This window comes from Gracilinanus agilis, chromosome 4 (assembly GCF_016433145.1).
Source record: "Gracilinanus agilis isolate LMUSP501 chromosome 4, AgileGrace, whole genome shotgun sequence".
In the NCBI taxonomy this organism is placed as follows: domain Eukaryota; kingdom Metazoa; phylum Chordata; class Mammalia; order Didelphimorphia; family Didelphidae; genus Gracilinanus; species Gracilinanus agilis.
Genome location: NC_058133.1, coordinates 343,904,981 through 343,929,201, shown reverse-complemented (window position 1 = coordinate 343,929,201; position 24,221 = coordinate 343,904,981). Strand labels below are relative to the sequence as shown.

At 34.6% G+C, this 24,221-nt stretch overlaps 1 protein-coding gene across 1 annotated transcript in view; it reads left to right on the top strand.

Moving 5' to 3' along the window:
* Window positions 1-24,221, top strand: part of MMS22L (MMS22 like, DNA repair protein) — a 155,232-nt gene that overhangs the window by 52,251 nt on the left and 78,760 nt on the right. Inside the window, exons 11-13 of the mRNA XM_044674364.1 lie at window positions 873-992; window positions 1,739-1,965; window positions 5,457-5,966. Of these exons, the coding sequence (XP_044530299.1) occupies window positions 873-992; window positions 1,739-1,965; window positions 5,457-5,966 (857 nt within the window). The remainder of the gene's footprint in view (window positions 1-872; window positions 993-1,738; window positions 1,966-5,456; window positions 5,967-24,221) is intronic.

Sequence of the window (24,221 nt, the reverse complement as noted above, 5' to 3'; positions counted from 1 at the left end):
TGTCCCATTTTTAAGCATCCTTACATTTATGGAATCTTATAACTTCATAATTAAACACCCAGACTTTGATATAGAATTCTAAAAAAGGGTCCAGTATCAGTCATTCAAAATATGAGCCAATGCACCTAGATAGTAAGTGGCATATGTAATATTTTTACCTCTTTTTCTTAATTTAATATAGACAAATTAATCCTTCATATTTTGTGCAGCCCAATTAATCTTTTTGTTTTAAATATGAGTAGCTATTGTCCTGCAGTGAGTTTGGTTAATTCCTTAAACTGATTATCAAATGAGATAATATAGGTAAAGACTTTGCAAACCTTAAAGTGCTATGTAAGTATTATTATTATTAGTTATTAGTAAGCTTAATTGAGACCTGTGGGTTTGATCCATTACATCTTCCCTTATTCTATTTTGTTTTAGACAGCCTACAGACATTAAATACTTACTACATGTTTTGTTGCCATTCGCTCCTGTGGATTGACCAATTTTGTTTCCTCATCTAATCTACACATAGGCTATTTTAAAATACTTGAATGGAAATTCTGATTATTTCCTTTATATCAGTGATTGGTTAATAACTTCTAAAACTAATAGAAACACATTTGGCTTCATTGACACTTTATTGTCAAAAAATGAAATGGTTATCAAATGACAGTGCTTTTGTGGTCAGACCCTATTTTCTAGCTTACCACTCCGCCTTCATGACTTTTGTTGATGAAAAGAAGATAACTAGTAATAAGGTTTATAGAGAAAATTATTCCATGGTATGTGGAATTTTGTACTTGTAGTGACTTTGAACTTGAAGTGACAGTATATGTTAATGTTCAAAAGCATGGCTTGTATATAATTGAATGTTTCTCTTTTATTAGGATGGCATATTAGAAGAACAAGTACGCATGTATCTTCACTGTTGCTTGACATTGTGTGGTTTTTGGAACCCCAACATTCAGATTGTTACAATTCTGTGGGACTACTACAGTAAGAATCTGGTGAGTGAACAGAGCTAAGAGTTTGGTCCTCCTGGTTGAGAGATATTTGCATGTTCTTTGTGCACTGAATAACTATTTCAGGACATTGAAATGTTAGTATTTGTTAAACATAGATTGAAGCATTTGGGGAATAATTTGGTAGTCATAAAAACCATTTAAACTTGATTTTATTTAAACTTAAACAATTTAAACTTGATTTCCCAGAAGGGAAAAGCTTTAGTCTTTCTTTATTCAGTGGATTAGTTTTAACCAAAGCAGAAATGTTCTCACCAGTATAAGATATTCATACACATTTTACATTTGCTAAGAACACTTTTGAGTCTAGATCAGACAGAAATGAAGAAATGCTTTTCTCTGTAGCTTATAGCCCAACAAGTTTGTTCCAGACATTCTTCTTCTTGGTGTTTTAGTTGTTATATTTTACTTTCAAAGTTATTTAATTAGGGGTGTGTACTCATAGCTCCTTTGGCCTTAGATGGAGAACAGAGGAGGCAGGAAGGTTATTTAGTATAGTGTGAAAGAGACTAACATGACACCTTGTGCTTATTTTTTTCCCATTGGTCTGAGCAAGTTTTTAAACTGGTGACCTCTATTCATATTGCTTTTCTGAGAGTACTGGACATTTCATTATATTTTGTTATTGTTGTGAGATGGGGTCAATCTCTTATTCTTCATAGACCTGAATGTGTTTTACAGTTTGAAGTTTTTACCTGGAGATATAATACTTGTTTTTTTTCCTCCCCCAGAATAGTTCTTTTACTATTCCTTGGCTTGGTTTACAAGAATTTGCAACTATTTCTAAGTCAACCTTGTCTATGCTTGAAATAGTGAAGACCTGTTGTTCTGATGAACAGAGCCATGACCTCTATAAATCCAACAGTAGTTATGACATTTTTCTTTGTGTTCTGGCAAAAGTTATGAAAAAAGCTATAGCAACTAATGAAATTCATCCTTGGAACCAAATCAAAGGAAGGTATGTACCCTTTTTCTTTTTGAAAAAAAATGTCAAGGAAAATGTCTTTAAGAAAACATTACAACTTTGGTATTTTCCAAGTTAACCTGTTAATCAACAAGGATTTTTAAAAATTGCCTATTAGGTGCACTGTGCTAAACGCTATGGATACAAACACAATTGAAGTGTTCTTTCCCTTCTAAGAGCTTAAAATCTATCAAGGGACTTGAACCAATATAAGTACATACTATGTAAATAAAAAGTAATTTGGTAGATGAGACAATGGAAACTGATATGGTGGGAATCAGGAAAAGCGTCATGTAGGAGGAGGTAGAAATCATGTTCATTCATAAATTGTATACATTTTCTGATGTTTGCTAATTAAAAGCTTATTAAATTGATAAATCAGAGAATAAATTCAGTCTCTTTAACCCTCAGATTCATTGGTATGGAATTTCATAGCTTTCTATTCTATTGATTCTGTTAATAGCAAAATGCTCAGGATTTCTGGAGACCTTTGATTAACTTCAGCTCATTCTTCATGCAAATAGTTGTATAAAAATTCATTACGTGTAAGTCTGTTGAATAAAAAAAAAAAGTATCCTTAAAATTGTTTAAAACAAAGAACCTCAGTATCCTCAGAGACTAGAGATAATGCCTTGCCTTGAAGCCCTGGCTGAACATAACCTGCAGATTGAGAGTTAGGTTATATCCCAGGCTCCTCAGCATTAATGTTCATATTTTGGGTAGAGACACAGACTACAAAGGTAGATTACTCAACCTCACTGTTCATATTTCTCTGAGTGTTGATAGAAACCAGTCTTATCTTGATTCAAAGAGGAAATACAACATAGAGAAAGAAATTTTGTGTTTGAAGTCAAAGGACCTGGATTTTAGGTCCTGTCTCTACAACTGACCAGTAATGTGGTCCTTGGGCAAGTCACTTATCCTGGTTAAGTCTTAGTTTCTTTATCTCTGAGATGCAATTTAAGAATACAATAAACATTTATTAAATGCCTGTTGTGTGCCAAGAACTCTGCTAAATGCTAGAGATAAAAATAACAAAAAGAAAGACAGCCCCTTGCCCTTAAGGAGTTTACAATCTAAAGGAGGAAGACAGCCCACAAAAGGAAAGTGGAAGTCTGGGATGGGGGTGGGAGGGGTTACCTGGGAGTACCAGGCCTGGAACCATCATATTTCCTGGAATTCAAACCAAGAGAAGCTGCACATAGAAAGTGGAGAAAGAACTATATACTAGATAAACTAATATACTACATAAACTCTAAAGTACTTCCCACAACTAACATTCTGCAATTTTTTAAAAATATGTTAACTCTTATTACCTCCCATTCAGAGGTAGCAAGGTAGAGGGGATAGAGACTGTGACCCAAAGTGAGGATGATTTGGATTCAAGTATTATTCTGACATATAACTGACTGGTCCCTTAAGATCTCTGTGCCTCTGGCAAGTCTTCAGCATTAGGAATCACAGAGCAGTTGTGGGCCATATTTGCAGCACTATCTCCACCCCTAAGTCTGCTCCAATCAAATTTAAATAGATTTGGGAAATATTTAACAATATAAATAGATATAATGTTTATTTATTTATTTATTTTGTTTTAAGCCCTTAACTTCTGTGTATTGACTTATAGGTGGAAGAGTGGTAAGGGTAGGCAATGGGGGTCAAGTGACTTGCCTGCCAGGGTCACATAGCTGGGAAGTGTCTGAGGCTGTATTTGAACCTAGGACCTCCTGTCTCTAGGCCTGGCTTTCAATCCACTGAGCTACCAAGCTGCCCCATAAATAGATATAATAGAAAATAGATTGTGTTAATATATGGCATTTGAAGTCATTATGAAGGCGGTCTGCTTATTCTGCAAAGTGAACGAGTCATAAAATCAAAACTTTTCTTGTCAGAAGGTTCTTTAGAAATTATGTAGTCTAATTCTCTTAGAAAAGTTTTGAGATAAGTTTGTTTTCTTCTTTCCAGATAGGATGGCAATCCTGTCTTTAAAATCCCTAATTTAATAAATTTTATTTTCTTAAACAAGTTGGGCTTTTTTTCTTAAAAAAAAATGTAAACCTAAATGGTTATGCAACAAAAACTGTACAGTGCTTCCCTATCCATACACTATTGTTATTTACTTGTTCAGTCAAATCTGACTCTTCTTGACTCCATACTATCCAAGGGGTTTTCTTGAGGAAGATACTGGAGTGTTTGCTATTTCCTTCTCCAGTACCGGTATCCTCAGTGTCATTAGCATGAATCATTCCCACCAGAAATAAAGCAGTTATACAATTTACTAAGTGTTATAGCCTGTAACTAGGATGGGAGGGGGAATTCTTTTTCAGCAGCAAAAAAGGCATTAATTGATTCAAGGAAAACGTGTGTGTGTGTGTGTGTGTGTGTGTGTGTGTGTATGTGTATTTTGCTGATATTTTTGATTACTAGGTAAAAAGTAAATTTCTGCCTCAGAATTATAAGGTTTTATTTTAAATAGGAAGCAGGCCTTAGAGAGTGCAAGAAAGAGGATAACCAAATAGATTATAAATTATTATTATAAATTATTTTAAATTGTCTGGTTCAGATCAGCATGAACCTCATCAATTTATAATTGAGTGCATATTCGTCTTTTTTTTTTTTTTTGCCAGTATAAAATGGAGGGGGGAGGGATCAGTAAATTTAATGGGTAACTACAGTAAAAGATTTAAAAAATCATGTGATCTATAGACTGCACAACAGTATCTTTTTTTTTTTTACAAAATGATTATGTTTATGATCATTTTAACCATTACAATAGTGAAGGCCAATAACAAAACAACTAAGTCAGATACTGATTCTTTTTTAACCTTACCTCAAGTACTTTTCTTCTAATATATCCTCTTACTTATTGCTAAGATCTCAACTTACCTTCTTTTCTCATTTTGCTTACCTATAAGAAATTACAGTATCATTCTGGATAACACAAAATAGGTGTAAATACTTTAAAATAAAAAAATAGGAAATGCTTATTATCTCATTAATATTGATTTATCTCTTCCATGGATTCTGTTGCACTGTTTAGCACCACAAAACTCAGGACTTTTTAGTTTATGTGTTTCCTATTTAAGGGAGTGGTGGGGAATTGACATGAGATGCCTGGTGAGGGCTACTTCATACATTGCTCCTGTTTGATGCTTGGCAAAATAAATATAAATGTTGATGGTTTAAATGTAACAGTATCATTTTTAAGAACTAGCAAATCCCTTCATATAATCCAGGGTGATTTGCTGCATTACTTATAGGATGTATGCCAGGTTAGTACAGTATTCTGTGACTTTGTCCTCTTAAGAAGTAGTGACCCCTCTTGCTGGTACTAATATAGAAAATACTCTTATTTAGAAATTCAAATTTGGATCTTTCCCTACATATGATGACCTCCTCTGAGCTGAGTATGTAGGGAGGTTATAGAGAAATGTATTTCCACAAATGAAACAATGAACTCCATTAAAACAGTTGTTTTTATTTTACAGAATATATTCCAAATTCCATCAAAAAAGAATGGAGGAGCTAACTGAAGTTGGTCTTCAGAATTTTTTTAAGCTTTTTCTGGTGTTGGCTGCCGTTGCAAAGTTGGAAGATGTAGTCAGTCGGGTTCTGGATCTTTTGGACTTCCTCAGACCTGGGTCTGTCACACCCTCACAGAGGGCACTTGTTTGGAAGGCCCAAATGGCCTTTCTCTTAATGTACGTTCAGAGAAACCTGGATGTTGGTGTTTTGGCCCAGACACTTTCTGGCGCATTTAGTGAAAAAGCAAAGGAATTTTTAGTATCTAAAAATGAGTTGGGACAGAAACATACTCTATGGATGCTTCTTTCTATTTACATGGATGGTGTTCAAGAAGTGTTTGAAATGAGTCGGGACTTGAAACTTTCCGAGGAAATACTGTTGAATGATGGATTCAGCATGCTTCTTCCTGCTTGTCGAGAAGCTCAGCTTGGGACTGTATTAAGCTTTCTACAAACTGTTCTGGCCAGAGTCAGGTATGTTTTTTGGTAAAATCTAAATACTGATTTCTTGGTTTGTTTTTTTTCTTTAGACCACTGATTTCTATTGGTTTGGGTAGCAGATAGTTCCTTTCTCTTCAATTTCAAGTCTTACAAAATTGCCTAGGTAACAAAGAAATTAAGTGACTTGTTCAGGGTCACACAGTTAGTATGATTTAGGATTTCCTTACCCCAAGTCTAGTTTGCTAATTTCTCAAGCCATGTTATCTCTCATGGATTTATTTTTGGTCATAAAATGCACATGGAATTTTTATCTCCTATATTTTAAGTTGACCAAAAGTTTACACAAAGTTTCTTTAGTTAATATGCCATATCATCCTACATTTAGGAGAGATAGTTATGTTTTGGTTACCATGGCTAATCTAGAGAAACTAGTTATTCTATAGAATCCTCTTTGTGCCCAGGGACTCTTATAAGTATTTAAAGAAAGTAATAATAAACTTTAATTTTTAAAATTTTAATTAATAAAAATTTTTAAAAATAATTAATAATTATGTATTATATAATATATACTATTATATAACATAAATTAATAAATAGAAATAAAATTTAAAAATAAATATATTATTTATTATAAAATAAAAAATTTAATTTTAATTAATAAAAATAATTAAAAAAAGAAAGTAAAAATAAACATGAGAAATCATCTTGGATCTGCCTTGGTGATTCAAAACACTTCCATGAACATTACTATCAAGGGAGGAATGCTAAAAAGAGATCTTTGATTATGTCTTTTGATTTCCTCAGAAACCCCAAAACACTTTAGAAAGCTATTCTTAAAAAACTGTTTTAGAATCAGTGCTTTTTTCAGAGACTTGTGGCTGAGGGTTCTTGATTAGCTTTCTTAATAGAGAGGGGATGGGGGCAGCTGGGTAGCTCAGTGGATTGAGAGCCAGACCTAGAGATGGGAGGTCCTAGGTTCAAATCTGGCCCCAGACACTTCCCAGCTGTGTGACCCTGGGCAAGTCACTTGACCCCCATTGCCTATCCCTTACCACTCTTCTGCCTTGGAGCAGAACACAGTATTGACTCCCAAGATGGAAGGTAAGGGTTTAAAAAAAAAAATAGAGAGGGCATGTCACATCTTCTAAACCCAGTTAATCTTAGCACTAATACATTTATGTTAGTGTTTCAAAATAGAACTGAAGCTATTTTGCTTCCTCTAAAATGTTAAAGGAGGAAAGTTTGATGGTGGGGCATGAGAGGAGCTGATAGGTATTTTTAAATTATAGGAAAAGCTTTAAAGGAAGAAGCATGGTGCCTTGGAAGAGGCCCTGGTGTAGAAGTAAAGAGGTTTGATTCTGATTGAGAGCAACCTGGATGTGTCGTCCTAATACTTTATCCTTCTGAATCCTGGTATCCTTATCTATAAAATCAAGAGATTGGACCATAGTTCCCTTAGCACCCAAAATTCTATTATTTATAATCTTAACAATGAATTTGTGAAGAGCAAATGTGTGCCTTCTGTGTGTCAAACAACATGCTCAGCATTCAGAATATAGTACTACTCATGGAGCTCCTTTCTCAAGGGGGTGAGAACATGCACAATTATAAGTACATGTAAATTATAAGACCTAAATAGGGTGTAGAGCTTTGATTTCTTTTATAAAAGGAAATCTAAGCTTTGGAAACTACCTCAACAAATGTGTTTATAAACTAAATATTCCTCCCCAGCCTCCCCCCCCCCCCAAAAAAAAAATTCTGGGATGGGATGGCACTAGCTTCTAGGTAGAAGAGTTAGGAGGTGTGAAATCATGAAATAGCCTGAGAAATTTCTCCTCCTTTACCAGTTCTCCAGCATATTTTTTTCCTTCCCCTTCCTGTTTTCTTCTCAAGCTAGTAGAAATAAAAATACACTGATTGATTTTTGGCTACACCTAGTGGTATTCTTGCTTATTGTCTTCCTTTATATGAATAATCACTGTGCATTCATTAATGTATTTAGCAAATGACTGCAAAAATACCACTGAATTTTTTTTTGAACTCCTTTCCCAGGAGATATTTAAATAATAAAATCAGGAAATTCTGATTTTAATAAGAAACTGTTTGCAATGGTATCTTTTTCTGCCTTTGTGTAGTCTAGTCTCCTACCTTCTTTTTGCATCTTATAGAACCTTAAACACTGAGATTTTTTGAGTCATATTTAACATTAGATCATCATTTGAAAGGAAAAAATATATCATAAAGAAAAGGGGTGGAGAAAAATAAATACAATTTTATTTGTAATAATTGTTTTAGTCTGGATTTGTTATCATCATTTCCAACATCTAAATTGCACTTCTGCCTATAAACATATAGCTGCTTGTTAATTCACTTTACAAAGAGACCTTCCCCACTAAGGCTAGCACTACTTTAGGAAGACTGGAAAAGCATCTTGATTTGCCAATCTATTGCAAGTTATAATGAGGTAGTTATTGATCTGTGCTGTTGTTCTGAGTAGGGATGTAGCAATTGGTGGGGATGGGGCAGTGAAGAATACTTGAAATAAATTTATGTGTGTATATAATAGTCTCATTTAACTAGAGTGCTTTGTTACATAGAGAATGTGGAATTAATGTTCTCTGCACATCTAGACTTTAAAAAGTGAGTATTTTGGTATAATTTATTAGGTACTTTCCCCCCACCCCCCTTTTTTTCCACTGCTGCCTGCATAGTGATGGGGGGAAACTACTCAAAAGGATTGTCTAGCCATTTACATTTTCATTGCTGAAGTTGCTAGACAATTTTATCTTTAATGGACAAAAAGTATGAACTTAACGTGTCAAAAAAATGCAATGACACCATCTAGGTCTCTTTACGTTCTACTCATTGTCAGATTTTCTCTGAATTTCACCTATTCATTTGGAATATTTCATTCTTTAGCTACATCATTTAAAGCAAATTTGCTGGACAAGGTGTGATTTGATCAACTTCATTTTAAGCAGTAGTGATTATGACAACACTTTACAATAGAAAGAATGTTGACTAGATTCACAATCCTGAGTTCAAATTTAGACTCTGCCTCTTAATACCCATATGATCTTAGACAAGCCTAAAACCTCCAAGATCATATGGGTATTTTTTCTTCATCAGTAAATGAAGTGATTGGATTAGATGACCTTTAAATTGGGCCAGATTACCTCTTTTCTACCTCTAGATTTGGGATCCTAAACCATGCTTCCCAGTACCAGTACTTGGCCATGTTGGTGGCAGAGTTTTGATCTTTACCATACATTGTAGTTCATAGTTGTAATCCCTGTTACAAGGAAAAGTTAAGGCTGATGGTAAGCCCAGGAGTTCTGAGCTGCAAACAGTAGGCTAAGCCCATCTGGTGTCTGCAGTGAGTCTGGCATCAAAATGGTGAAGCTCAATTAACCAGTGGACTTCTAGTTTATGAGATAGGGAAACTCAGTTTCAAATAGGGGATTTAAAAAAAAAACAAACTTCCTAGCTTTGTGACTCTTGGCAAGTCACTTAACCCCCATTGCCTCGCTCTTATTGTTCTTGGAACCAATTCACAGGACTGGTTCTAAGATGGAAGGTAAGGGTTGTTTTTATTTTTTTTGTTGTTGTTGTTATTAAGGAAAGATCCTGGAGGCAGAGACCCGATTCTCTACTATCATATACTTGAGATTAATATTTCATTTTTTTGGTCTAAACTCTGGGATCTCACTAGAAACCTTGATCACCCAACATCCTAGTTGTTTCCTTTAAGTGCCCTTTATTGCTATATGCAAGTTAAATACATTTTTGTTAATTACTCTAAAATTTAAAGTAACTGAAAAAAAATACACAAAAGAAACAACTAAGCCTATTTAGATCAGGACATAGTTTCTTTGAATTTCGGTATAAGCGGAGAAGATTGGCTTACATAGATTGATGATATTTATTCCTGACTGCATCCCTGACTAGGGAAAAGGATGAAATACATTACTATAGCAATCTCTCCTGTTTTAAAATCCAGGTGGGAATAAGGTATCAGTCCTTGCATAAATGTGTTTTCCCCCCTTTTTCTGTATACTGTGCTGGGTAATAGTTTTATAACTGTATGACAGAGAATTTACAGGTAGGAAGAAAGTGAGATCACTGATTAAAGGGAGAAGCAGCTCCCCCTAGGCTGTTAAGAAATAATAACTTCATATGCCACTTTCTGCTAACCCAAGATGATGGCTCACAGGAGCATTCTTTATTGCTGATTAAGTAGCATTATGAAAATACTGACTTGGTTATGTTAACTAAATGCCTCAGTATTTAAAGCTTAGAATGTCAAATAGTTTTAGCAATCCTCTTTAACATATCACATTACCTTTCTAGAATCACATTTCTGGTTTTCCACTTGCTTTTATTTGAGGTTATTGTAGAAATGGCAATCTTTCATTTATGGAGTTAGGTGCAGCCAAAAGCTGTTCTTTAATTATAGCCATTCATGCTGCTATAGTTAAGGGTCTGTCAGCATTTCCATTATAGGCCTTTATTTTCAGAGTTTTATAACACAGCTATGAAAATTAGCTCTGGGCTAAAACTTGCCATATGAGGTCTCATGAGATCACTTTTTTCTCTTTTTTTTTTTTTTAAACAGAAGTAAGGGTGAGTAGTCTGAAATGCCTTTTGGCATCTGAAAATATCATTTGGATTAAAAAATAATAATAAAACAAAACAATAAACTCCAAGGCTTTGTACCTGTTTGTTCGCCCATTTAAGGGAGGCAGTGGACTTCTGAATTTTCCACTAAATGGATATTGATCAACTGACAGCCTATTCACTTATAAATAAAACAACATTTTGGGGTTTTTGTTTTTAAAGAGAAGTTTTGAGGGAATTGAGAACTGATCTTAAATGTTGCACAGTTCAAAGAGAAAATTCTATTTAAAAAAATTACATGTCCCCACTAACATTTTAAAGAGACTCTGGCTTTAAAACAACATTTTCTATTTCATTTAGTCCAGTGAAGATAACAAACATAAATCCTAATGTTACATTCTTTTTTATATGAACCTATCATACCTTTTGAAAACAAGGATCAAATGTAGAAGAGATCCATGTTTTAGGTGAAAGTTGAACTAGATGAGCTCTTAGTTCCTTTCCAACTCCATAGGATTCTATGATCCACCTCCCCTCCCAAGCTTTATCTGGATCAATTATTGTAATTCATATGTTCTTGAGAAAAATTAATATTATGTTGTATCATTTGATAATTCATATTACTCTGTAATCCATTCCTTTCTTATTTTGTATATAGTCTCCCAGGATGAACTAAGGTACATTTGAGGAATGTGATCATTCCAACCCTCCCCTTTGCCCCCAAATCTGTTCTTTAACTAGTTTAAAGTGGGACCCCTGAGAATCAGCTTGAGCTAAGTAGGCCTTCCACAAAGGATGACTCTGTTATCCATGCTTCTCCTTTTCCAATTTAGGGGTAACTTTGTGTTCAAGGGAAAGGCTAAAGATGGGGAGAGATGATGGGGTACTTTGTTTCCAATCAAGATTACTAGAGGTAGTTGATGCCCATCAAGCAATTAATATTCTTTATTTAACAAGGAAGGATGTGTTCATCTATACCTGAAAGCAGACCCACCTTACCACTTGATATTGCCTTACTTTTGCCAGCAGAGGTCAGACTCATATACTGCTAGGCCAATCAGAAGGGAGATCCACTAGGTTTAAAAGATCCTGTCAATGCCCTTTCTTTGGTCATTGAGAGAGATAGAGTCCACAGGGCAACTTTCTTGATTACTGCTATCCTAATTATATACAAACAGATCAAGGTCAGATTGTGGGCTTTTGCTGAGGTGTTAGCATGACCCATTTTACTAATAGTTTACACATTACTGTTAAGAATGATATCTTGCCCTAGAGAAAACTGCTTCTGTTGCAATTTTATTTGCCATATTCTTTAAGAATTAATCCCATTTTTAACTCTTTAACTTTTCTTCCTTATTTATTTGAGAAGTTATCCATTTGTAAGAGGAAATCATATTGCTTTCGTTTTTGGAGATCATATTGTTTAGCAAAATTTGCTTTTTATATTGCTTTTACATATTTTAGGTTCTATTTATTTGAGTATGAGAGGATAATAAAATGTAGCACAAAATGGATAGAGTATAGTATAGCTTCTTTCTGGTTATCCAAGTCCAAATTCTTGGAGTCAGATTTGATTCTTGCTTTCTCCTTTCTCCATAGCTAATCATTTGCCAAGTTATACTTCCAACGCTTGCATCTTCCTCTTTTCCCCTCATATGGCAACCATCCTAAGTCTCCTGGAGTAAGGGATAGTCTTTATTCTGGACTATTTAAATAACCTTTAAAATTCGTCTTATTACTTCTAGTCTTTGCTTCTTTCTAATAAACCCTTTACATTACTGTTTCTAAACCACAAGTCTGACCATGTTACTCACATTTAGATATCACTTTAGGGTTTGTAAAAATATTTTACACATGTTAATATCATTTGATTTGAGTTAAACAACCACTGTCTAAAGTATCAAAGAGTCAAATGTATCACATGCCAAATTCTGTATTTCATTTCTCTGAATATTAGTGTCTTATTTGTGGATTTAAATTAGACCAATGCACATAATGAAAGATGCACCTTAAGAAAAAGGTATAGATAGCATCATGGGAATATTGCTCTTAGCTTTGTAAACATGGTGAAATCTCATTGCTAAAGTAGGAGTGGAAGCCACGAAGAAGGAAAAATGAAGGAAAAAGCAAAAGAAGAAAAAATAAAATGAGTGTGAACCACATAGGGGGAAAAAAAGTGGCTCAGAGCAAAAAGAGCTGAAAAAAAACAAAAATTGTAAGTAATAGAGGAAGGATTGGAACTTATGCCCTCTAACTCTACATCTTAGATGTACCAGACAGTTAGGATTGCGTTTTGCCTACCCCAATCCTTCTCCCAAATTCCTTGGAGGCAGGGACTGTTTCACTTTGACCTTCGTTATCACTTCACCTGGTTCTATTCCTTGTACAGACAGTAGTCTCTTCAAAGATGTTTAATGATTTGAATGGAAAAATAAATAAGAATTAGTAAAATAAATCAAAACGCTACTTATTATTACTGCTCTTTAATAGCATGATACCCTAAGGGGACCTTTGGGTTTTATGGGCTTAATTTGATCAGTTAGAATCTCAGTTCTATTCCAGTTGATGATTTCTGCTCTCTGTTTTCTTTATTGTGTACTCTAATTCTTGAGGAATTAACTCAACTTCCATTCTCCTATTTGGCATTTCTTTGGTCCCCACTGTTGTGGATAACTGTTCACTATTGACACACTACCCTGTGTCGGATCCCCTCCCCCCCTTTTCTCCTCAGCACCCACATTGCCATCTGTTTGTCTGCTGCTTCTATTGTTCTTGTCTCCCTGCCAGGAATAGGAGAGGTTATGACTAGGCAATTCTGAGAATTTTTAAGGGAAACTAGGTAACTTCATCACAAAATGTGTTTATGGAAAGAAAGGAGAGATTGCTTCCACATCTCCCTAAAATGTGTCAAGGACATTCTTTGTGCCTCCTGTTTTAATGACATCTGATTCTGGTAAACTTTTAAGTTTGTACCTGTTCACAAAGATGTGTTGCTACATTTCTGAATGCCAGGAGAATTTATATCCATCCCTTAAACTGGAAAGGAAAATAAGGGATGGAGAAACCTTAGGAAACAAAATTCAGGAGAGAAACTTCCTGTAAGAAACATCTTTATGCCAAAAAGTTTCATTCTTTAAAGACTGGTCATCTGAATTGTTTAGGGAATCGAAGTGCCCATGACATTGTACTATACCAGTAATGTAGAGTATAGAAAATAGTGATACATTAAAAGATATTGGGGGCAAGGTAAAAGCTGCTTTTCTCAATCCCATTTTAAGTCACTATGGTTCCTTGTTTGAACCCCATGGTTCTCTGTAGGTATTTAGACCACCCTGATCTTCAAAGCTTGAGATGAGATTTAGCAGTGAGTTTATAGGAAGGAATGAGTACTGTTCTATTCCATTGCACCACATGGTGCTGTGTTTCTCAAGCCAAAGGAAACAGTTTTATATTGTCATAATAAATATGTGGTAGGTTGATAAATCCCTTTAGTGGAAGCTTTGCTAAACTTACTTTTGGCCAACTACTGACTGGATAAAAATGGCTGGATTACAGTGACTTTAATAAGACAAGCAACATTGAAAGTATCTATTTGAAAAATATGTATTCAATCAATTAGTAAAATATATTAAGTCCCTTTTATATTTCAGGTCCTGTGCTAAGTTCTAAAGATACAAAAAGAAGCCAAAAACAATCCCTTTTTTCAAGGTGTTTACAATTCTAAGGAATTGTATTCTGGCTCTGTGACCCTGGGCACATTACTTAACCTCTCAGAACTCTCACAGATCCAGGATCTATTCCTGTATCCTACATTGACTTACCTTTAAACTTCCTGTAAGCTCCTTAAAGGCAAGGACCTTCACTTTTTTATTTGTACCCAGGACATGCTCCATATTGTTGATTGAACTTGCAAGTGTAACATTCACAACCAGGTCCTGTGTCTCTACATATGGACTTTTCTTCCATTGCCGCATCATGCTATTTTCTCATGTTTCCATTTTAAAACACAGATTAAAATTTTCTAAATAACCATTTTTAATCATGTGAGCTATAGAGTGTATTTTTCATAATAAAGTTTAATTTCTAGAATGTAGATATTAGCCTAATCAGATATAATGAGGAAGGTACATTCAGTGAAGGGCTTGTGGTGGGATGTGGGGTAGGAGGGAAGCATTCCAAAGCTAATAAATGACTTTCAGATAATACAAGAGTCACTGGTACTACATAGTGTTAAAAGGAGAAGACCTTTTAGCACATTAGACAGTTTCTAATTGTACTTTGTAAGAGGACATGGCAAAAAAGTTGCATAGAATTTGAGATTTACAATAGTTATAATCTATATTATGGGTTTTTAAAAGTATAGACTGCGGGGGAGGGGAGGGTCACCAAGACCCTTTCAGAGGGTGAGGTAAAAATTCTCTGGTTTCAATTTTTTCAAAATAATATTAAGATGTTATTTGCAAAATGCTCCTTCTTGGGAGGCTATATTATCTTCATATTCTTCAACTAAAATAGTTTATCACAGTAAATTGAATTCAGGAAGAGATGAGAACCCAGCTGTCTTCCATTACTTCAGATATTAAGGAGATTTATTTATTTATTTTTTTAATTTTTTTTTTAAACCCTTAACTTCTATGTATTGACTTATAGGTGGAAGAGTGGTAAGGGTAGGCAATGGGGGTCAAGTGACTTGCCCAGGGTCACACAGCTGGGAAGTGTCTGAGGCCGGATTTGAACCTAGGACCTCCGGTCTCTAGGCTTGGCTCTCAATCCACTGAGCTACCCAGCTGCCCCCCAGGAGATTTACTTTTTTTAAAAAAAGTAAAGACAATTCTACTCTTCTCACTAATTTTTGTTTTTGTTTTGGAAGCTATTGTTATTTTTTATAAAAATGTCTTGGATGTTAACATGTTAATACTATTATTTTAAGGTGAATAAATATTTTTAAAATTTAACTGCTTTAATTTCTGTGTTAATTATCTATAGATGTAACCTATATAAACAAAAGCTCTTTGGGTCCTTAATAATTTTTAAGTGTTTTGTTCCTGATACCAGGAAGTTTGAAAACTACTGATCTCCACAATTGGAGGAAATACCTGCCACAAATAGATAGTGAACCACTTAAGAGTTTGCTGTTTTGAATTATTCTTACTACTGTTTACATGGAGACAGTGGAGAGGCAGTTGTGAGAACAATTCCACTTGAACTTCTGACCTAAACAATTGGTGCAATTTGTCCATGACTTTAACTTTGTTAGAAGCAGAGAACTGGTGACTCCAAAGAGTATTTCCTGTAGGTGATCTAGCAATAGATTTTTAGGAATAGTGGAGATAGTTTAAAACTTTAGAAAATTAACTGTAGGCATTTCTAGAAGTGTACTTGTGTTTATTTCCAGGTGAGAAAAGTTAGTGTTACCTTCTTTTTAAACCAGGTTATATTTTTCAGATCATCTACAGTTGCCTCAAGTGCCAAAATGTTAAAATGGAGCAAGAGGACAGATAGTTAATTATTCTGTGCATAGGGAATTCTAATGTTGGATATGTATATCTGTTCTCTGATGATTAGCCCAGCTAAGTTTAGAGAAACTTATCAGCAGGCTAGGTTGTAAAGTGATGAGTTTTTCACTGTATATTGGAGGAGATACAGTCTGTATCATGCAGAGTGACTACTATTAAAATCACAGATCTTTCCTGGAATTGAAACATTACTAAAGTAATTTATACTTTTATTCCTGGGTATTGTTTTTTCTCCCTTCATGTCTATTCTAAAGAATGATGTGTTGACTTTGTTTTTTTACATTATTACCTCTTAATGCTTCCCTTCTCTTCTTTGTTATTCCCTCAAAAACTCAAAAAGAACCCTCTCCTCAAATAGAAAAAAAAGTATTAAAACCAAATGAATATACTTTTCTATGTCTAAGAGGGAATGTTAAATCCCATACCCATAATCTGTTTCCTAGAGAGTGAGGTCAGAAGGCCTGAGTTTCAATCCTGCCTCAGGTTCATTAAAGATCTGGACAAGTCACTTAACCTCTCTGGGGATCAATTTCCTTATCAACAAAATGAAGGGATTGGATTCTGTGAGTGCTTTTAGCTGTATAACTATGATCCTATGATTTCTGTTGAGAAGAGGGAAGTATGTTACATTTTCTATCCCCTGGAAACAAAATAGATCATTAAGTTAATCTGATTTTATTACATTTTCATGTTATTTTCCCTTCCTTTATAGTATTTATTGTATCTATTATTTTAATGGATCTACTTTCTTTGCTCTGCAGCAGGTTATAAAAATCTTCCAAAACTTCTCTATATTCTATATATTTGCAACTTCTTAGGGTGCAATAATATCGTATTTATCCACATAAATTAGTTTTTCCAGCCTTTTCTTAGTTAATTAGCACTATGTTTTTCATTGTTGTTAATGTTACTTGCCCCCTCAAACCAGATGCAATGAATATTTGGGTATGTAAGGAACTTTTCTTTCTGTCTTTGACAACTCTATGGCATACACCTCATAGAGTCGTCAAAGACAGAAAGAAAAGTTCTTTACAGAAACAATAGTCATTTTTCTTGCTTAGTTTCAAATTGTTTTTCAGAGCTGTTTTTTTTTAAACCCTTACTTTCTGACTTAGAATCAATATTGCATATTGATTCTAAGTCAGAAGAGTGGTAAGGATTAGAGAATAGCAAATAAGTGACTTGCCCAGAGTCATATAGCTAGGAAGTGTCTGATACCAGATTTGAACCCAGAACCTCTTGTCTCTAGGCCTGGCTCACAATCCACTGAGCTACCCAGCTGCCCCCTCCAGAGCTGTTTTTTGAATCAATTCACAAATCATCCATGAGGGTATTAACCTGCCTGTCTCCCTCCATCTCTTCCAATATTGACTATTTTCTATTTTTTCACTTGTGTCACTTTGCTGGGTGTGAGGTACAACCTCGAGAATTGTTTTAATTTTCATTTCTCTTATTACTAGGGATTTAAAACATTTTCCCCCAAATGATTACTAATCATTTGCATTCTTCTTTTGAAAACTGTTTTTGTTTTGACCATTTATCTTTGAAAGTGGAACTTGGCCATACATGTTTGTGTCAATTCCCCATGTACCATGGATATCAGCCTTTTATTAGAAATATTAGAAATATTTTTCTCCAAGTTGATAAGTTTTTAATCTAATTTAGACTGAATAGATTTTATACCTCCAGAAGTTTTATCTGGTATAATCAGAACTTTCTCATTATCTCATCACCTTATCCAATGACTGCTTATGTAATCTCCCATTAATCATTGTTAAAAGAATTTTCTTCTATTCTCTTAACTTTTTTATTTATTTTAAAAGTATTTAGATTTTTTTTTACCCATTTGGAGCTTATTGTAATTTATAATACATAAGACATGTTGGTCTAATCCTGTTTTCTGTAAAACTTTTCAGTTTTCTCAGTGGCTTTTACCAGATTGGATTTCTTTCCCCATTTGTTTATATACTTGGGTTTAGTGAACACTGAGCTACTATTATGTTTTATTACTTATAAAATTCTTTTAACTGATCTGTTTTAGACTAGTTTCAAATAATTTTGATGATAACTATTAAATGATATAATTTGAGATCTTAGAGTACTGGCATCCTTTGTGAACAATGAATGTCTGCAGTTATTTAGGGCTTTCTGTAATTCTTTCAAGTCTGTTTTATAATTGTATGTATGTATGTGTTTGTATATGTGTTTATATACACAAAGTAAGTCAACTTTTAGTTATTTGTGCATTTTAAAATTTTCAGTGGAATTTTTTTCCATTTCTTCCTAGTTTTTGTTACTATTATATAGAAAGTTTACCTTTTGACTTTAATTTTATTCTCTGTCATAGTCTTTTAAATTTTCTTTTTTTGTTACTCAAAAACATGACAAACATCAACAAACATAAAGAATTCTGTGTACAAAAAAATCATGTATATATTACATATAGCTCAACTTTTTAAACTATATAATAAATTTAAAGCATCAAGTGACATTTTCTACATCTTAAAAACTAATTGACTCAAGTTACATCTCAAATGCCTAAAATTTTTTCCTACATGATTCTACTTTTCTTAATTATTAACCACATTCATATTGAGTGAGTATTGCTTAGAAAATAGAGATCGTTTTGGTGATGAATACATTTAGAAGTATAATAATATCTTATATTAATATAATTTCATAGACTTCAGAAAATTTAAAGATGGAAGGAACCTGAGAAATCAACTAGTCTAAAACTATGATTTCTTGCCTTTCTGACCATCTCTTCATCCATCAGAGCCTTTAAAGGCTCAGCTCACTTGCTATTCCTTTGGAAAAAACTTTCTTCATCCTCTTGTTTTTATGTTCCCAAATTATCTTTTCTTTATACTTTTTATATTTATTGTATCCTCCTAGTTGACCATAAGCTCCTTGAGGGTAGGGACTTTCCTCGGCTTTTGTTTCACCAGCTTAGTAAGTAGTAGGTGAGTAATGTGTTTATTGCATTAGTGTAAGGTAACTGAAGCCCAAAGTTTACATGATTTGCAAAGCTTCTACCTGTCTCTTTCTTTATTATACATGTCAGTAAGTAAGTTATAGAGATTCATGTCTTCCAATTCCAAATTCCGTGCTGCTTTCACTACAGCATATTCTTTATTTGCTAAAACTTTAACAAAGTCTAGAGTTTTCTTCTGCTTATTATTATGTTTATTGTAAATTGACTCCGAAATATAAAATTTTGATAGAAATTTGGCTTGTGACAAAATCTGTCTTCAGTTTTTTAGTTTAATTTCAAATACTAAATAAAAATATACATAATATTTTTCATTAGTAGTGAACTTTTTTATTATCTTCATTTTTGAACTTGTTCTCACAAGGAATAATTCTGTAAGGGTGGGCCAATGAAGTGATAATGTAAACTGCCATTCTTTTTGTGTGTCATATATAACTGTAAAGGGAATTTCTTTTGTTTTCCCTTTAGTTATTTCATGGGCATTATTGAAAATATTGATTGTAGTATTGTTTTGTCAAATAACTAGATTCATATTACTGATCAGCCAGCTGAATTTAAACTGAGTTCATTTTGCAAATTCCATTTTGGAGAGTTACATATTTTAAGAATATGAAGAGAGTTGACTGCTTTGAAAGGATTTTGTGGTAATTTATTCTATAAGGTGAAGAATGACATCCCTTTATTTTGTAATCCTGGATTTCAAGATATGGTTACATTGAGTATGCTTGAACATTTATTAAACACCTACTATATGCTTAATAAATAGGAAAGCCCTAAGACTCCAAAAGACAAAAAACAGGGTGCAGTTTTAAAGTAACATTAATAATTAATACATGTATAATTGCATTGTTGCTGTAAATGGCATTTATTTTTAAAATTAGCTTAGATTATTTTATCTTGCTCATTTTCTATTTCTATGCATTATGCTGTAAAATTATGGGGGGCAGAGAGTAGATTAATCTTCCATATGAATTGAGCACCTACTGATTATGAACCTGAAGTTATTTTTTTAAATATGTTTTTTGAAGACCATCAGTGCACATTTTTATTTCACTGAAGCAATTTACTTTTGGAACCATATTTCCCAAAAGGAACTTTTTCTCACCTTCCTCCTTCTGCCTTGTGGAGAAGACTCAGTAATTGCTTTCATTCTGCTCTTATTTATTTATTTGAACAAAATTGGGAACACATATGAAATGAAACTAGCATTTGAAACTCTTAATTTCAATTGTTTCTTCTTTACCTTACAAGATATATATATTTTTCTCTCTTTAGGATATCTCTTGTCAGATTTAAGGCTTATTTAAAATGAAAAGAAAGCTGGAGCAATTTTCTTTATTCCATTTCAGTCTCCTAAGGCCTATTTCCCCCTGGTGAGCTCATAGCAACAGGGGGGTTTAAGGGAATTCAGCTTTCTGCAAATTAATGTCTCACATCATGAAAATTCAGGACTTTTTTTTTTTATATCTTGAAAAGTAATACAGTGAGTGCGAGTATTATTTCTTGCCAGCGGGTGGAAGATGAATGATTTTGTCACAGTTTTACTGCTTGATGAGCAGTGTCCTGAGGGTCAGGCTTAAGTCTGTGTCACTATGCTGCTCATTACTCTTGAGCTAAATAAGGGCTGATTGGATCTAAATTGCCTAGCACATGGGCCACAGATGAGCTCAGTGAGCAGGGGCTGACCTGCTATTCAGTCTGGGAGTCACCCCGGTGTGCAAATGCTGCATTAGAACACCGTGGGAGAATGAGAGGCTACCGACGGCTGCCAGCAAAAGAAATCGAAATGTAAAAACTCTTTGATGCTGGGATGTTCGAATTTGAAATGTAGGAAGTGACAGGTTGATGGTACTTATCAGCTTTGGCTGGATTAGAGAACAGTGTCATCTTGCTTATATAATGACAGAAGAATGAAGCTAGCTGCTAACTACTGTGCACTGTAGAGATGCTGCTGCTGCTGCTACTGCCTCTACCAGTCATTGCTGCCTCCTACAGGCAGTTTTCTTGGAGAATAGCTAAAGGGATTGAAGAAAAAAGCATCTCCCTTACAACATTGGGGCTAGGCAAACAGCTCTTGATTTCAGATTTTCAGATTTTTTCAAGCCCTGGCCTTTTAACTGCAAGTTCATCAAGATTAAGATAGAATGTTAGGGAGTCTGTGTAGGGGAAAAACAACTAAGACTTTATTTTCAACAACTTTGAGTTTCCTTTGTAATCCTATATATTTCATTTTATGCATTTAAAAACATTGTTCCCAGAAGAGGAACATAAATTTCGCTATTGGAGTCGATGTCACCAAAAAGATTCACAACCCCTGACCTAGGTGCATTGGGATTAAGGTTAGGTGCTGTTTAACAGGGATATTAACATATTCAAGTTTAGAAAGGTTATTAATAACTCCAATATTAACACTCAGCATGGCAAAGCCCATGAATGTTTGAAAAAATCTGACTCTAACATTGAATAATTGACTTAACATCAGCCTGTGTTTCTAGTAAAACACCACCTTCCCATTTGTCTGTTGAGTTGGACAAATAGAGTGCACTGGCTTTGGAGTCAAAAGACCTTGACTTAAAGCTCTAATACTTTCTCCTTTAATTTCAGGGAAGTTGCTTAGACTTGTTGTGTTTCACTATCCTTATCTGTGAAACAATGGGACTGGGTTAGAAGGTCTGCAAAGTCCATTGATAATACATATTAATTTAGGGTAACAAAATGCTATCATAACACAGTATTTCATTTGATCCTTTTAAGATCTTTGAGAAGAAGTTAATGCAAGAATTATTATCCTGATGTTACTGTGAAAGACATTGAGAAGTTAAAGGAACCTTTTTAAAGTCAGTGGTATAACTGAAATTAAACCTGAATGTAATGGTTCCAAGTCCAGTGGTTTTCCACAATGAACAATGTTAATCTCTTTTAAAAAATTGAATAGAAAATATTTCAGATTCTATCATTCAGGATTTCTAGCTCAGCAATTTTAAGGTGTGTATTCTGAGTTGAGATAGCATGTTTTTTTTTTTGTTTGTTTGTTTGTTTGTTTTAAGCCCTTAACTTCTATATATTGGCTCCTATGTGGAAGAGTGGTAAGGGTGGGCAATGGGGGTCAAGTGACTTGCCCAGGGTCACACAGCTGGGAAGTGTCTGAGGCCGGATTTGAACCTAGGACCTCCCGTCTCTAGGCCTGACTCTCAATCCACTGAGCTACCCAGCTGCCCCTGAGATAGCATGTTTTAATAGCTGCAAGGCTGGACTTGGAATCGGAAAGACCCACGTTCAAAAACTCTCCCTGACATCAAATAATCACTTGAACTTTTTGAGTCAGAACATGCTTCCATAATATGAGTTATCAATAGAGTTGGCATCCGCATGGATGAAGTAATCCCACAATAAGGTATCTCATGATTGAAAGCACAAGATTTTGACATTGATCCATTTGAGTCAAGAATGCCACAATGGCCTTCTGTGATCTCCGCTGCCATGCATGATGGGCATCAAGAGGTCCTCCTAACTATCTATCCAGAAACAAAAGTAATTGAAGACTGTTTATTATCTAGACTGTGATATAGTTGCATAGAAAATCCGTTGAGCTAATCCTTCAATGCATATAGACTAAGACAGATAGATACTGAAGACGGGCAATGAGCTGGACCCAAAATTGAGCAGAAGGAGAAGTTGAGACTTGATTGCCTTTTGTTAATAGCCTGGTTCTTCTGTTGAACCCAACCTCTTCCTGAAGCAAAGACTCATAATTAAATAATATTCTTCTATTGATGATGTGTAACTTTGAATGATGACACATCTTAATCTCTGAAGCATTGAAGTTGAGGCCCAACCAAAATAAGAGGCTGACATTTATTACAAGTAGGAGTTACACAGGAGGACTGGTATAAAGGTTGTGATCAAAGAAAAGCTCTCTAACATAAAAAAAGATAATTTGGTCAAATACTGAAAACAAGGATTATTTGTGTTCAACTCATGCTATATCGAACAAGAAGAAGATGCCTCATCATATGAGATGCACTCTCTGAGGTAGCTTGGTGGGAAGAAACAGAGGAGTGTTACACAGAATAGATGAGCATGGATGGGTTGTGATTCATATAGCTGGAAGGCATACCCACATCAGTGCATCACACAGGCATTAGGAAATTGAAGTATTTGGTTCCTAATGACAAGAGGGAAGGGAAGGTAAAAATGTGGTGTTTTTATTACATAAAATAAGATTTTGTTTTACCCAGAGAAACATCTGAAAAGAGCCCAGAAAGATTAAAAAGGTGTGGGCACCTGCACACGTGTGTGTTGAGACCAGGTAATTTAAAATTAGAAAAATACATACTGGGCGCAGGTTTGGTATATACAGTCTTTTTTTTTTTTTTTTTTTTTTAAACCCTTACCTTCCTTCCATCTTGGAACCAATTGGTTCCAAGGCAGAAGAGCAGTAAGCGCTAGACAATGGGGGTCAAGGAACTTGATCAGGGTCACACAGCTAGGAAGTGTCTGAGGCCAGATTTGAACCCAGGACCTCCTATCTCTAGGCCTGGCTTGCAATCCAGTGATTCACCCAGCTGCCCCTGTGTGTGCAGTCTTCATAGGCATCTATGGTATTTACTGCAAAGTTAACATACAAGATCACTAAGGAATGATTGATGGATAAAAACAACAACAAAAAAAAAAAACGATTGTAACTATCTCATAGTTATGAAGTGATTTGGAAGACAGAGTCAGTTACTGGCTTTCAGCAAAGACTAAGGGTGACTTTCTTTTAAGCAATATTTCAATAATTTATCCTAAATGGAAGGTATGAGTAACTCTAATGACTGAAGGATATCATAGTAAGATATCCCCATTTCTCTTATTATTTACTTAAGTACAACTTGATGTATCATTGGTGGGCAAAAGCAGTTCCATTTCTTAAAATCTTCAAAAACTTGATGATTATCTTCCTGTGGCATCGTTGACTGCTCTATGTATAGGAGGGTACCCTGTTCTTGGTGTAGAGTCTAGAGAGAACTGGTAATTTTGTTGGCCAGGCTAGCTATGCAAAGGTTTGACTGGAATATCTTATTCATTTTTGCTCTTGATGTAGCTATCTGAGGATTTTTTTAAATGAAAGATGCAAAACTCCTAGTCTGAGAATATACAGATCCTATAGAAAGAAGTGCA